Raw genomic sequence first — 16,326 nt, forward strand, 5'->3', positions numbered from 1 at the left:
TTTTGTTTTACAGATAACAGTTATGGCTGTGTTCCCCTGCTCGAAGACAGTGAAGCAAGGAAGAATAATTTGACCCTTGATCAGCCACATGATAAAGTAAAATCAGGAATACCAAGAGAAAAAGAATCCAAGGTAGATTGTGCTGCTGGCTTATTCCCTAAAGGAAAGAAAAAATAAGAAATCAGGTTCCACAGCCTGAATTATTTAGTCAGTATTGTATCATAACTTGGGTGGGCAGGAATGGGACAGAAAGTGGACAAGATTCTTTTCAACCCTAACATTGCTTCTGCAAAAAGCAACATTCAAATGTTGATTTGTAGCTTCTTCATTTTATTTTCCTGAGTTCTAGAATTCTAAACAGAAGTTCTGTATATACAAATAAATGAATTAAATGGTCTTAAATAGAAGTACTATTTCCAAGTAAAATAAAGGCTTAGGTTTCATATTTTCTAGTATTCTCTTTTTAGGCATTTAACAAAAAAAATTTATGAAAAAATAAGAAATTAATCTAAGGTGGGTAATAAGATAGATGTGAATCTGGATTAGAAAATAGCATTCTAGTTTTTTCATCAATTGCCTGTGCTTAAATTTAAAAAGAAAAAGAATCCACCTAACCAGTTTAAGCAAAAGTCTTCATTGAAGCAGTATAAAAAGAAATATTTCATGTCTGCAAGGAGATAGGTACACATATGTTCATGCTGTGTTGATTGGAAACAACCTAAACATCCATCAATAGCAGAATGGTATATCTTTACAATAAAACACTTTAGAAAAATTAAACTAATTTATATATTAATATGCCTAGATTACAAAAGAAATGTTGAGTAAAAATTAAAATGACCAAATAACATCTGGCTGGTGTGACTCAGTGGATTGAGCACTGGCCTGCAAACCAAAGGGTCGCTGGTTCGATTCCTAGTCAGAGCACATGCCTGGGTTACAGGCCAAGTCAGGACCCCAGTTGGGGGTGTGAGAGAGACAACCATATATTAATGTTTCTCTTCCTCTCTTCCTCCCTTCCCCTCTGTCTAAAAATAAATAAATAAATAAAATCTTAATAAATAAAGTCTATTTTTCAGAAAAGAAGTGACCAGATGACAAAAAGGAATAATTTATATAAATTTTTAAACATATAAAATGTAATGACATTGTTTATAAAAACACAGATGTAGTAAAAATATAAAAACACAGACAGGAAGTGTACACATCTTTAGAAAAGTGATACCTCCACAGTTGCTGAAAGAAGAGGTGTGACTCTCAGAAGTCAATAAAGGTGGTTTCAGTTGTATCTATAACTTTTCTTTTTAAAAGAAAATAAAATAAAGCAAATAAAAATTAGATCTAAGTTAGAAAAATACAGGCCAAATCAAGAAATGAAATTAAAATCTTTTTCCATTGGCTTATGTATATCTATACTTATGGAATCATAATTAAAATCACTTTTAGTTAATAAAAATTAAATCATTTTCTAAAGACCTTTGATTGATTTGAATATATTAGGGTTTTTCCAAAATGAAAAAAAATTATATTATTTGGCTTTAATTTTGTAAAATTATGGTCTTTCTACAAGACAAGAGCTTGAAAGCAGAATGCAGAAATGGCTAAGATAGTGGCAAAATGTATTTTTCTATTTTTAATATATTCTATATTTTAGTCTTCTCAAAAATGAATTGATTTCTAGAAATCACATTCCCAATCAGTTGGCCTAACCTCTGTAATGAATTAATTAATTGAAATGCTTTGAACCAGTAACAGAAGGAAGCTACAACTAACCACCCACAGTCCTTTCCTCCTCCTGTTTGGTGGGTGGATTGAGGATTTCTTTTCTTTAGAATAATTTGTTTAAATATTTGAGTGGAGTTAAGATCTGTGGACATTATGGCAAATGGAAACTATTGCTGCCTTGGAAAATGAAACAGAGAAAAGGAATGAGGGATATGTTGAAGGAAAAGAGACCCTTATAGAATATTTTATTTGAAAACACTAAATTTATAGTTCACTCTCTGTTCATGCTAATCCTATACAAACAATGCAAGAATCTTTTGGCTCCTGAAAGAATATAGAGTCAAGACAACAGGGCCTATATCATCAGATGACTCTTAGTACTCTGCTTGTACTTTAGGGACATTAGAGAAGTATTCAGTTTGGTGGAAAATCTTTCACCTCTTGCACACCATGTAGTTTGCAGTCTTTCTTGATGAGATACAGCTTTGTCAAAGAGGATGTTTTATTAGGTATCATGTTATAAGTTATAGAAAGTATCCCAAACTTACCCCAAAACTCAACAAGTTAAAACAACAAATATTTTTTAAAGATTTTTATTTAGAAAGAGAGTAAGGAAAGCAGAAAGAGAGGTAGATTAATATTGATGTGCCAGAGTTACATCGATTGGTTGCTCCATGCATGGGGAAGTGGCTTGCAACTCAGATATGTACCCTGACCGGAATTGAACCAGCAACTTTTTGGTGTGCAGGAAGACACTCAACCTGCTGAGCCACGCCACTCAAGGCAAAACAACAAATATTTATTATCTGTTTCTATGGGTCAGAAATTCAGGAGTGACTTACCTGAGTGGTTCTGATTCAAGATCCCATGTGATTGAAGTCAGGATGTAGGCACAAGGGTTTAGTTCTGAAGGCTTTACTGTAGTTGGAGGATCTACTTCCAGGAGGGATCGCTTATCAGATTATTGGTAGGAGACCTCACCATGTGGATATCTCTTCACAACCTGGCAGCCAACTTCCTCCAGGTAAAAAAGTAAGAGATCTGAGAGAGAGAACAAGGAATAAGCCACAGTGTTTTCTGTTATGTAATTCCTAAAACTCACATACCATCCCTTCCACTTTATTCTGTTCATTAGAAGTAAGTCGCTAATGCTCCAGAGGCAAAGAAATAAGTTCCTCCTTTTAAAAGGAAGAGTAGACATTTTAAAAACATCACAGGGATTATAGATTGTGGTACAGAAGAAGGTACCAAGTATCAAGAGTGTTTTGGGGGGATCTAGTATTTAATTCACCATGTGATAAATATTAATGAAAGGTAAAGGAAGTTAGCAGAATTTAATAATGAGTTAACTTCCTAATCCTATCATTATTAATCTCAGGAAAGAAATATCATAATTTATCATCTTAACAAGTTCAAAAATTCTAATATGAATATAAACTTTACAGAGGATTATAGCTGAGCAGTGCTTTACTGCTGCATGTTATTACTAATTTGTTCTTATAACCAATTAAAAAAATTAAAAATCAGAACAACTGTAATAGCATAATCAATAAAGTATAATTTAACAAATATAAAATAAAATTATATGCCAAAGTACTAAAAATTAAAAGTTAAAATATTTATATACAGGAAATCAAATAACACTAAAATGCACACACTTACTCTTGACAAAGGCTATTTAATCTCTTATTTATAGGATACTGTTGTCAGAGTTAGTAACATGATAGCAATTATTATTGAAATAACACATTTTGTATTTTAATGAAAATATAAAAATTTTTAAACTAGAATTATAACATACTGAGTCATTTGTATGCTGTTAGAAATAAGATATTTTTATAATACTGCTTCTGAGAATCACTTCATTTGCCAGACTAAATGCTACACTGAGTATCTAAGGCTTACAAAACTGTTTGCCCTCATCTTTCTGTCCCACTTGTTGTTGTGGCAGTTACACAAAAGCCTAGAGTGTTTTAATGCAGGAAGATAGTTGAGAGCAGTAATATAGAATACATTAAAGAATTTAGCAATATTGGTAAATTTTCTGTACTCATTTATTCAATAACTCTGAACTGCTACGTTCCTGACACTGTCAGCCACTAGTAGAAAAAAGGTATTGTCCGTCCCCTCTGGGGAGGGAACAGTTTAATAACTAAGGTAGAGATTACTGAATATTGTAATGTTATTTCAGATTCTAGGATCCAGGACACAAAGTCAATATAGTATGAATTTATTTGAACTTTTAACTGTTGAGATTGTGTTCTTGTGTCCAAAGAGCTGATTTTATGTTTAATTTCTGATTTCCTATATATATTTGTAATATATTCTTTTTTATTGTTGTTCAAGTATAGTTATCTCCATTTTCACCCCACCACACCACACTGTCCCATTAATATATTCTTTATATATGTCTTTTTTCTTCTGAGTTATATGCTTTAAGCAAAATTTTAAAAATATGAAGAATGAAGTTGTGTCTTTAAGTCACCAGTTAGACAGTGGCAGTTTTCTGATGTGGCTGCCCTTATGACTACATCAGCAGGTATATGGTAGCTTTGAGGAGCAGGGAAGATTTTATAGGTTTAGAAGAGTAAAACAGTGAAGGTAGGTGTGGAGCTGCCATCTTTGCTAACTAAACATTAAGGAAATGTGCTGGCAATTGCAAGTTATATAGACACTGATGTTTGAAGAAAGCTAATGTCTAAAAGTTCACCTGTCAATCACTTACACAAGCAGTATGTATTGAACTCCTTTTGTTTGCCCACTCTTGCTGGTTGATGTCAAGAACACAAAAAAAGGAGAGAGAGAGATCTGTCTCTTTTAAGGAGCTACAGTCTGGTTGGAGAAACAAAGATTTGGAGACCCAAGCATTATAAGACAATGTGAAGTCCTAATTATATGACAAAATAAAATCCTAATTGTTTTATGGTACAGATAAAACATATAGGCCCTTATTTTAAAAATAAACATTCTCCTTGACCTGAAGGTAGATGAGCAGGGGCTCAACATTTAGTTCAAGTAGAGAAAAGAAAGCAAATTCTTACTTGCCTATATCTTTTTTATTAAATATCTTATTGTTATTTTATTACAGTAGTCCCAATTTTTCCCCTTTTGCCCTTCTTTCCCAGCCCACCTCCTACTTTTATAGTCATCCTCCACACTGTCGTCCATGGGTCATTCATACATGTCCTTGACTAATCCTTCCCCATCTCTCTACCTTTATCCCCCTCTCCACTTCCCTCTGGTATCTGTCTATTCCTTGTTTCCATGTTTCTGGTTCTATTTTACTCATTAGGTTCCTCTTATAGATGAAATCATGTGGTATTTGTCTTTCACCAACTGGCTTATTTCACTTAGTATAATACTCTCCAGTTCCATCCATGCTGTTGTGAAAGGTAGGAGTTCTTTCTCTCTGCTGTATAGTGGTCCATTGTGTAAATGTACCACAGTTTTTTGATCCACTCATTTACTGATGGACACTTAGGCTGTTTCCAGCATTTGGGTATTGTGAATAGCACTGCTGTGAACATTGGCGTACATAAATTCTTTTAAATTGGTGTTTCAGGATTCTTAGGGTATAATCCCAGCAGTGGAATGGGGCGAGGGGCAAAAGACAGTTCCACTTTTTTTTAGTTTTTTAAGGAAATTCCATTCTGTTTTCCACAGTGGCTACATCCATCTGCATCCCACCAACAGTGCACTAGGGTTCCCTTTTCTCTACATCTTTGCCAGCACTTGTTACTTGTTGATTTATTAATGATGGCCATTCTAACTGATGTGAAGTGGTATCTCATTGTGATTGTAATTTGCATCCCTTTGATGACTATGATGAGCATCCTTTCACATGTCTATGAGCAATCTGTATGTCCTGCTTCGTGAAGTATCTGTTCAGATACTTTGCCCATTTTTTAATTGGATTGTTTGACTTCCTGGTGTTGAGGCATGAGAGTTCTTAATATATTTTGGAGATCAAACCATTGTCTGAGGTATCATTGGCAAATACATTCTCCCGTATGGTCAGTTCCCTTTTCATTTAGATGATGTTTTCTTTAGTCATGCAGAAGCTTTTTTAATTTGATGTAGTCCCATTTATTTATTTTTGCCTTTATTTCCCTTGCCCTAGGAGATATGTTAGTAAAAATATTGCCCTGTGCAATATCTGAAATTTTTCTGCCTATATTTTCCTCCAGGACTTTTATGGTGTCACCACTTACAATTAAGTCTTTTATCCATTTTCAGTTTATTCTGGTGTATGGTGTAAGTTGGTCATCTAGTCTTTCTTTCTCTCTCTTTTTTTTTTTTTGCATGTACCAATCTGGTTTTCCCAACACCATTTATTGAAGAGGATATTTTTGCTCCACTATATGCTCCTGCTCCCTTTGTCAAATATTAATTGACCATGGGTTTATTTCTGGGTTCTCTATTCTTTTCCACTGATATATGTGTTTATTCTTATGCCACTACCAGACTGTTCTGATTACAGTGGCCTTGTAGTATAGTTTGATATCAGATATTTTGATCCTCCTACTTTGTTCTTCTTTCTCAAGATTGCTGAGGCTATACAGGGTCTTTTTTGGTTCCATATAAATTTTTGGAGTCTTTATTCTAGATCTGCGAAATATGCCATTGGTATTTTAATAGGCATTGCATTGAATCTATAGATTGCTTTGGGTAGTATGGACATTTTAATGATATTAATTCTTCTATTACATGAACATGGTATATGTTTCCATTTATTTTTACTGCATATATTTATTTATTTATCTTTAGAGGGGAAGGGAAGGAGAGAGGGAGAGAAACATCAATGTATGGTTGCCTTTTGTGCATCCCCTGCTGGGAACTGGCCTGCAGGGAAACGGCCTGCAACCCAGGCATGTGCCCTGACTGGGAATCAAACTGGGATCCTTTGATTCACAGGCCCGCGCTCTATCCACTGAGCTACACCAGCCAGGGCTTTGTTTCCATTTATTTTTATCTTCCTTAATTTCTTTCTTTAGTATTCTGTAGTTTTCCAAGTACAGTTCTTCTACCTCCTTGGTTAAGTTTATCTCTAGGTACTTTATTTTTCTTGTTGCTATAGTAAATGGGATTTTTTTCCAAGTTTCTGTTTCTCATATTTCATTACCGGTATACAGAAATGCACTCAATTATTGAATATTGACTTTATGGCCCACTATTTTGCCAAATTCAATTATAAGGTCCAGTAGTTTTTTGATGGAGTCTGTAGGGTTTTCTATGTACACTATCATGTTGTCTCCAAATAATGACAGTTTTCCTTCCTTTTTTGTAACTTGGATGCTTTTTATTTCTTCTTGTGTGATTTTTGTGGCTAGAACTTCCAGTACTATGTTGAATAAGAGTGGTGAATGCAGATAACCTTGCCTTGTTCCTGATCTTGAGGGGAAGTCTTTTGGTTTTTTCCCATTGAGTATGATGTTTGCTATAGGTTTCTTTATTATATGAGGTATGCTCCCTCCATTCCCACTTTGTTGAATGTTTTTAATCATAAACGAGTGCTAGATTTTATCAAATGCTTTTTCAGAATCAATTGATGTGATCATGTGATTTTTGCCTTTCATTTTGTTTATGTGATGTATTATGTGTATTGATTTGTGAATATTGTACCATCCTTACATCTCGGGATGAATCCCACTTGATCATGGTGTATGATCTTTTCAATGTATGGCCAATAATTTATTGAGGATTTTAGCATCCATGTTCATCAGTGATATTGGCCTGTAGTTTTCTTTGTTTATTGTGTCTTTACCTAGTTTTGGAATTAGGATAATACTGGCCTCGTAAAAAGACTTTAGGACTCTTCCCTCTTCTTGAATTTTTTGGAATAATTTGAGGATAGCAGTTCTTCTTTAAATGTTTGGTAAAATTTACCTGTGAAGCCGTCCAGTCCAAGGCTTTTGTGTGCCAGGAGCTTTTTGATGACTGCTTCAACTAGTGAGTTGTTTTGATCTATTCAGGCTTTCTGCTTCTTGATTCAGTTTTGGAAGATTGTATGTTTACAGAAATTTGTCCATTTTGCCCAGACTGTCCAATTTCTTGGCATATAAATGTTCATAGTAATTTCTTATAATCCTTTGTATTTCTGTGGTATCAGTTGTAACTTCTCTGTCATTTCTGTTTTTATTTATTTGGGTCCCCTTTTTTTCTCGATGTATCTGGTTAAAAGTTTGTCAGTTTTGCTTATCTTTTCAAAGAACCAGCTCCTGGATTCATTGATGTTTTGAATTATTTTTTAGTCCTATATTATTTAATTATGCTCTGATCTTGATTTTTTTTCTTCCTTCTACTCGCTCTTGGCTTTCTTGTTGTTCCTCAAGTTTTTGTAGATGTAGGGTTAGGTTTTTTATTTGAGATTTTTCTCTCTTCTTTAGGTGGGCCTGCAGTGCTATGAACTTCCCTCAGGATTGCCTTTGTTTGCTGTGTCCCATAGGTTTTGGGTTGTTGTATGTTCATTTTCATTTCTTTCCAGATACTTTTTGATTCTTCCTTGGTCTCATTGTTAACCCATTAATTATTTAATAGCCCGTTATTCGGTCTCCATGTATTTGAATGTGTTTGAGTTTTTTCCTTGAGGTTGGTTTCCAATTTCAAGCCATTGTGATCTGAGAAGTTGCTTGATATGGTTTCAATTTTCTTGAATTTGTTGAGTCTTGTTTTGTGTCCTACCATGTGGTCTGTCCTTGAAAATATTTTATGTGTGTTTGAAAAGAATGTATATTTTGCTTTTCTTTTTTTTTTGAAGTAAAAGGTTCTGTATATATCAATTAGTCCGTTTGATCTAGAGTATGTTCAGTGTCTCAGTTTCCTTGCTGACTCTTTGTTTACAAGATCTCTCCATTGTTGACGTGGTGTTAAAATCCCCTACTAAGAGTGTGTTCCTGTTGATATTTTTCTAGAAAACCTCCAAGATTCCCCTTATATACTTGGTGCTCCTGTGTTAGGTGCCTCTATGTTTACAAGGGTTATATCTTCTTGATAGATTATTCCCTTAAGTATTATGAGTATATTCCCTTAAGAGATTTTATCTCTTTTTATTGCTATTGTTTTGAAATCTTTGAAATCTATTTTGTCTGATATAAGTATTGCTACCCCACCTTTTTTTATGTCCTTGGAATATTTTTTTCTATCCCTTCACTTTTATTCTGTGTAGGTTTTTTTTTCTGGGGTGGGTCTCTTGTAGACAGAGTATATGTGGGTCCCGTTATCTTTTCCATTCGGCTCTACTATGTTTGATTGGAGCATTTAATCCATTTATAGTTAAGGTTAGTATTGATAGGTTCTTATTCATTGCCATTTTACCCCCTTTGTTCTTGTGTTCCTCTCTCTCTCTTTTTCTTCATCTTCTTAAAGCAGTCCCTTTAGCATCTCTTGTTATGTTGGTTTGATGGAGGTGTGTTCTTTTAGCCTTCTTTTGTCTGGGAAACTCTGTATTTCACCTTCCATTTTAATTGAGAGCCTTGCTTTAATTGAGAGTCCTGGTTGCAGGCCTTTGCTTTTTTTTTTTTTAGATTTTATTTATTTTTTAGAAAGAGGGGAAGGGAAGGAAAAAGAGAGGGAGAGAAACATCATTGGGTGGTTGCCTCTCACATGCCCCCACTGGGGACCTGGCCTGTAACACAGACATATGACCTGACTGGGAATTGAACCAGCAACCTTTTGGTTCACAGGCCGGCACTCAGTCTACTGAACCACACCAGCCAGGGCATTTCTTTGCTTTTTATTACTAGTTCCCTTGTATGTATGTTACTAGCTTTTTCTGCCTAGTTGCCTATATCTTGGTAATGTACGCATTGGTATGTAAAGTTAAATTGTCTCCAAGATTTAAATGAAAAAATATTTCTAGCCCTGGCTGGTGTGGCTCAGTGGATTGAGTGCCTGCCTGGGAACCAAAGGGTTGCCAGTTCAAGCCACGTAATCATGGCTCAGAGGAAAGTGCTCCCTACCTTTTTATCATAGACAGCTCTTCAGTGAGAGGCTTTTACCTGTGCTGTGTTACTCCAACTGTTATGTATGACAGTTTCAGCAGGCATTATAGGAACTGTTCTGCTCTCTGGCCTCTATAGCTTATAAAATACTAGCCTCACAGATCTAGGTCTTGGATGGGATCCCCATCCTTGAACTGTTCATATCATATACAGTGGATTTCAGGTGCAGCTCCCATTTGGTGAGTTCCATCTGAACTTTAGTTCCCCCATAACTTTTCTCAGCACTGTAGATACTTTCTCTATTGCATGTCTCTTACACTATGTTTATTAGTTTGTTAAGTTGCTGTATATTATTCAGGTACCTGGTTATATATTGGAAAAGTTTTAAAATAGAGTGCCATATACAGGTATATGATAAATAATGTTTTCTATCATTTGAACAAAAGTTAGAAATTAGACCACTGGTCAAATAAGTAATTACCCAGTGATTTCTGTGGAAAAGGCAAATCTAGTTATGTCATCTGAACAACGTTGTGTATTTCTTAAGAGAGGGACTTGGAATAAATTTGACTACTTATGTTTATTACACAGCTTTGTAAAGCAAAATGCCTTATAGTCCTTTAATGTTTGATTCTTTTTTTTCATCATCTTTTACTCAGTAGAAACAGTGCTTGTGCCCACTATACAGTGCTGCATGTTAACCTAGCCTAGGGCTTACAGAAAGCTGAGAAAATGCACACGCATGTGCAGCACTTCGCCTCTGTCAGAGCAGATGTCCCACTGTCCCTGTTTTGTTTCTAGAGACTGGGACGAGTATACCTTCTTGTTTTATAGACATATAACACTTCTCTTTGGAGACTAGTCTTTGTTTATTGATTCTCTGGTAGAATAATAATTAGAGGGAAATAATTATCTTTAATCAGTTCATTCATTGAAGTTCAAAGTTTTGTTCCAATTTGTTATAATAAATATATCACAATAAGAAAACGTACCAAGATATTTTAATATTTACATTGAAGTTTCTTTTATAAAAATTATTTCCAGAGATTGATTATTAATTCATCCTAACCCTTTCCTGTTTTTCAATTCAGTACCTCATTTTAGAGTTTTTGAGGGGATAAGAAAATGAGAAGAGGTATATCCCTTTTTAACATCTCTTCCCTGGTTTCTAAGCAAATTTGAGTGTTTCTAAGTGTGTCTTTTCTCCTCTTATTTCCCTCAATTATCCCCTTTCTCACATTTCCCATTTTTATTTTTTTCTCTGTGTTCCAGAGCCCACAAAACAGAGCTTGTGTATTTTATTCAGCCCTGATTTCTCTTGACAAAGGCATGAAAGACTGTTATCTCAACCTTAGTAGATTAGGAATAGCCCCCCCAAAACCAAATCTAGTTTCTCTTATTAACTTGTCATCCTAAAGGTTCTCAAAATTTGTTTTGAAGATTTCTTTTACATTGTTGTGAAATGTTGCTGCATTAATCTGCTGTAATATTTTGTGGGGTTTTCATTTTGTTTCATTTTTTGGTTGGATTTCGTGAAGAAAATCTAGCCTCACACAGATATGTAGTTGGGAAAGGGAAGAGTATTTTAGTAATCTTTTTAGAAATTATGGATGTTCTCTCATACTATTCCAAAACTCGATAAATTGTAGTTTCTTAAGTGTTAGCTGCAGTATAAAAGCCGAAACTAATGACCTTTTCTACTACATTAAAAGCCACTGGCCTGTCTTGTATTTTGAATGTATCTCCTCTCTATGTGTGATTGCGTAACATCATAATTTAGTCATTGGTTCACTAAACTATGCAGATCTTCCAAATTCTGACTTATTTTATGATATATTTAAAAATTATATGTAATATCATCACTGATCTTATCAGAAAAGTTTTTTCAGTATTAGCTGTCAAGTTTACTGTAATGGGTACACATTTTTTTTAATTAAAATTTTCACAAGAAAACTTAAATTTTTTTCATGGACAACAAACCTTGTCAGTTGGGTTTTTTCTTAAGTCAGAAATTAACTTCATTTGCTTTCGAGAAAATGCCTGCTCATCAGTCATTCTTTCAAGTAAAAATGACATTCCATATTTAAAAAATGATTAGTTCATCTTGTAACTCAAAATGTTACAATAGGTGCTTTTTCCCAAGACAACCCTTATACTTCAGTATGAAACAGAGACCCTTTTTGTGTATTTCCCATTTTGTCACACAGAATGTTAGCAAGATCTTAACTTGGGAATAAAATTCAATAAATCTTTACAGCCTCATCAAGGACATTCTTGGGTGAAACTGGCTTTTTTTTTTTTTAACTGGCAATGTGACATTGAAGAATATAGTGACTACAGTCTGGTACCTCGGTCTTAGTCATACTCAGGCACCAGCAGTTTTACTGACCCATCACTTTTCATCAACATTTTATGTAAATGCCAACACACAAAAAAAAGAAAAAAAGGCAAATAACATCTAATAGTGTTGTAACAATAGTTGACCCCAGGGATTTCAGAGTCCGGATTAGATTTTACCCTACTTACAAGCTAATAAATTAGCCAGTTATCGCTTCATGGATGATGGAAGAAGACACAAGACTCCTTGATCAGAGGAAAACAGATTTATTATTCATAGCACAGCAACCTGCAAGAGCATTATATTTGCACTGGTACCACCCGGGGGTGATGTGGTTGACTCAGATGAATGCTGGGACATTAAAAGAGAGGGACATTGAGTTTGGCAATCACACCATTTTATAGCAAAGCAGTAAAGCAGGTTTTCCCTCTGTGAATGCAACTCTGAGAAATGTGCCAGGCCTTGTATTCTTGGCATGCAAGCAAAAATATGCAGGGACACTCAGGGCCCATGCAGATTCTTTCTTCCCAACACTGGATCTCTGGAAAGGATCTTAGGACCCCCTGGGATCCTCCCAAGGGATCCTAGGCCATATTTTGAGAACCACTGTCCTCAAAATGTGGTATAATTTTAACAGATTATAATTTTCTGTTATAAAAAATCAAGTTGTCTTTTTTTCTCACTAAGTTGTTTGCTTTTCATCCTGCAGAAAAAATTGTCACAAATACCACATTATCTCACCTTTAACAGGAACCTAAACAACAAAACAAACAAGCAAGCAAAATATAACCAAAGGCACTGAAATAGAGAACAGGCTGACAGTGTCTAGAGGGGAGAGGGGAGGGAATTTCAGGGGAAAAGGGGAAGGATTTACAGGAATTAGTATAAAGGACACATGGACAACAACTAAGGTGGATGGAAAATGGGAGGGAGGTGGGGAGCACTGGGGGGGTGGGCTGTAATGGGAGTAAAATACAGAAAACTGTACTTGAACAACAATTAAATTTTTTAAAAAAAGAAAAGAAAAAATTGTCATGCTCCAAGAGTACTCTAGCATCAGGAACTCTGTATTCATGGAGGTCATATTGCTTGCTAAGCCTTTCTTTTCACATTCATTGGATACATAAGTACTTTGTGTCTCTATACTTTAAATCATGATACCTGTAATTAATCCTGTTTACTTAGCTATACCTACTACATTAAATCTAGAGCAAACTCTGAATTTTCACTCTATTCTGTTAAAAGATACTGAAGGACCTGATGCATTTCCAGAGGTGTTCCACAAAACCCTACACTTGTGAAATGCTGCATACTATGTACTCTGTGGTCATTTTAATGGCATGAGAGTGTGCTTTAGGATCTGAAATCAACAGTAAGAAAACCATTTAGCTTCCTTTAACCAAAGAATCTCTAGCTAGCACTTTTCCCACTATTATATTTAACAATTTGTTGTAGATTTGTAGTTCTCCCTAAGATACTGATAGAATTTAGCAGGGGAGTAGAAGGGAAGTCTCATCTAAATTTTCATTTGCAAAATGGTATTAATGCTCTTTGTTGCTTGCTTAAGTATTGCTGTGTTATGAAAGCCAACTTTTTCCCTAAAAGGTATTTTTGTTGTTATTGTCGATAAACATCTTTCCATACACTTGATATTTTGCTCTAATATATAAATATATCCTACAATTCTGATAAAATTAACTATTGTAAAGTATGTCCCAGACATTCTGTGTGTCATTAACCTGTGATTTTTTTCTTCCCTAATAAGTTCCTTTTGGAAAACCAAATAATTTCAAGATGGATATCCTTTGTTTTGTTTCTCCGATTGTGTTTATCAATAGTGGTATGATTTTTGTATTTCAACTAAGTTTTCACCTAAGTAATTCCATATAGAATGGGTTTACACACTCTTATTTTTTAGTCCTAATTGCTCTCTGCTATTAACATTAAGGACAGCATGTTTCCCTGTACTAATGGGACATGGGGTCACTGACTTGTTCACATTCCCTTGAAGTATCATCTGGAACGTATTCCTGCTGGGTGGCCAAATGGCCACAGTAAATCTTCCTTTCCTTCCTGCCACTGCCGATGGAACATGGTCTCCTCCTCTTTCCCATGCTGTAGCCTCAGAATCCTCATTCCTGTCCCTCGCTCTTGCCACTCATCCTCTGATGAGAATTTTATAAAGCTGAATCTAAAACTTCCTCCTGTCTTTCTGATAAATGTCTTTTCCTTTTTGACAAGAAGGAGGTAGATCTTGGCAATTTGTTCTTTTTACTAACTTTTTTCTTGGCAGAATTAAAAGTTGGTAGACCTTTGTCATGCCCAGAGCCTTGTTTGGATTTTACTATTCTAGAAGAGCCTAATCTCAGTTCCTTTAAAGTTTTATCTTGCCTTAAGATTTTTCCATGCTAAAAAAGGGGGGGAAATGAAGATTTGAAGTGTGAGCAGGATTTGAGGAAAAGATGATTATGAGTATATCATGTTTTAATGCGTGGTGGTCTACAGTAGACAACAAGTGAGCATGTATTGGATCAAAAGGGAATTGAGAGTGGCTGTCAAGAGAGAGGTTGAGCCTGAACAGACAGACTTTAGGGGTGAATACTCAATAGCCTTGACAAGAGAATGAATGGTAAGAAGTATGTGTAATGAAGGGAGAACAGTGTACTCATGTCTGAACCTTAGAAAATACCCACATTTGACAGGAAGCTAAACAATAAAACAAACAAGCAAATAGAATAAAAACAAAGACACTGAAATAGAGAACAAGTGGGCAGCGACCAGAGGGGAGAGGGAAGGGAATTTAAGGGGAAAAATGGGGAGGGATTTTGAGGAACAAGTATGAAAGACCCAGAGATGAGGACTGGGGAGGGGGGAATAGGAGGGAGGTGGGGAGACCGGGCGGGGGGCTGGGATGGGAGAAATAGACAAAAAAATGTACTTGAAAAATAATTAAATAAAAATTTTAAAAAAAAGAAAATACCCACATTTATGTTCTAGAAAGAAGGACCAATGAAAATACTAAAACCTTAGAAGAAAACCTAAATAGTACACTGGTAACCAAAAAAAAAAAACCCAAAATAAGTTTTGAGGAGGAGCTGCCTAGTAATGTGAACTACTATTGAATGAGCATTAAACAAAGTAAGAGCTTTGGGAAGAGCTATTGGATTGGTGATTAAATCACCTCTGGAAAATTATGATGAAATTTGAGACGAATAGAGGGATTTAAATAAACAAGAACTAAGTTTGGGGGTTCAACTTCTGTTATGAAGAAGTGAGTACCAAACAAACCAATCCTCTACAAATCAAGAGTAATAACATATAAAAAATCAACTACCTGAAGACTTCAGAGACTGAACTCTGCACATTTTGATAGGGAGTCAAAATGTGGAGCAAGTAGTGGCTCAGTGTCAATTCTCAGTTTTCTGTGGTTTTATCCTAAGGGTACGCCAAAGTTTTAGTGGCTGAAATTCCAATAAAAAGCCCAATATTATTCTAGCTGGCAGAACCAGGAGGCAGAATGAGTCCAGAAAAAACTATGGTCACCATAGAGTGAGGGAAGGACCCCCAGAGGGGAGAGAGCCAGCAGAGAACTCTGAGTTCAGTGTTCAAACTCGGCCCAAGTCTCTGGCTACTTCTTGAACCCATGGATTTGTGGGGCAACCTGAAACTAGTCTGCAGCTCAGACTTAAAGTACTGAACTGAGATATGAGCTGCTGCTCTTCAAAAGAGTGGCAGTTTGGAGTCTGAGCCTAACCAACTTAATAGCCTGGAGAGACAAAAACATCAGCACCCTCTGGTATCATAACACAGTGTCTCCACAACATAATATTCACAGTGTTCAGGGCACAGCTCAAAATTACTCAACATATGGAGAGTAAAGATAATGTGACTCATTTTCAAGGGAACAGATACCAATCATGAAGTGATCCAGATATTGAAATAATCAGACAAGGATTTAAATCAGCTACTATAAATAAGCACACTCTTCTATTAGGAGATAAAAAGACAAGGAAGGTTGTTAAGGTTTTGAGAGGATAAATTTAAAAGTAAGATACTCCATTGTCATGTTGTCAAACAGTTAACTTATAATAAGTTTGAGGTATAATAGTTAGATTATGAAATTTTGGTTAAGAAATTATTGCCAAATTATCCCTGTCATCAAATGAACTGGTTTGGCAAAACCTGAGATATTTATCTAGGTTATTTTGGGATGTTAATTTCTACTTGGACATTCTTGAATGTGTGCACACATGCACACACAGAGACATACAAAGGCCATACCTAAGTCCCCCGCCCCACAGGCAATGTATAAACGGCAGTCTT

General features: G+C 35.4%; 1 protein-coding gene across 3 annotated transcripts in view; it reads left to right on the forward strand.

The window, feature by feature from the left end:
* TANK (TRAF family member associated NFKB activator) overlaps positions 1 to 16,326 on the forward strand; it is a 90,257-nt gene that overhangs the window by 57,880 nt on the left and 16,051 nt on the right. For all 3 annotated transcript variants that reach the window (XM_037140412.2, XM_037140411.2, XM_037140413.2), the window contains exon 4: positions 14 to 132. In XM_037140412.2, the coding sequence (XP_036996307.1) occupies positions 14 to 132 (119 nt within the window). The remainder of the gene's footprint in view (positions 1 to 13; positions 133 to 16,326) is intronic.

Source organism: Artibeus jamaicensis, unplaced genomic scaffold, assembly GCF_021234435.1.
Source record: "Artibeus jamaicensis isolate MK-2021 breed Jamaican fruit bat unplaced genomic scaffold, CSHL_Jam_final contig_391, whole genome shotgun sequence".
In the NCBI taxonomy this organism is placed as follows: Eukaryota; Metazoa; Chordata; class Mammalia; order Chiroptera; family Phyllostomidae; genus Artibeus; species Artibeus jamaicensis.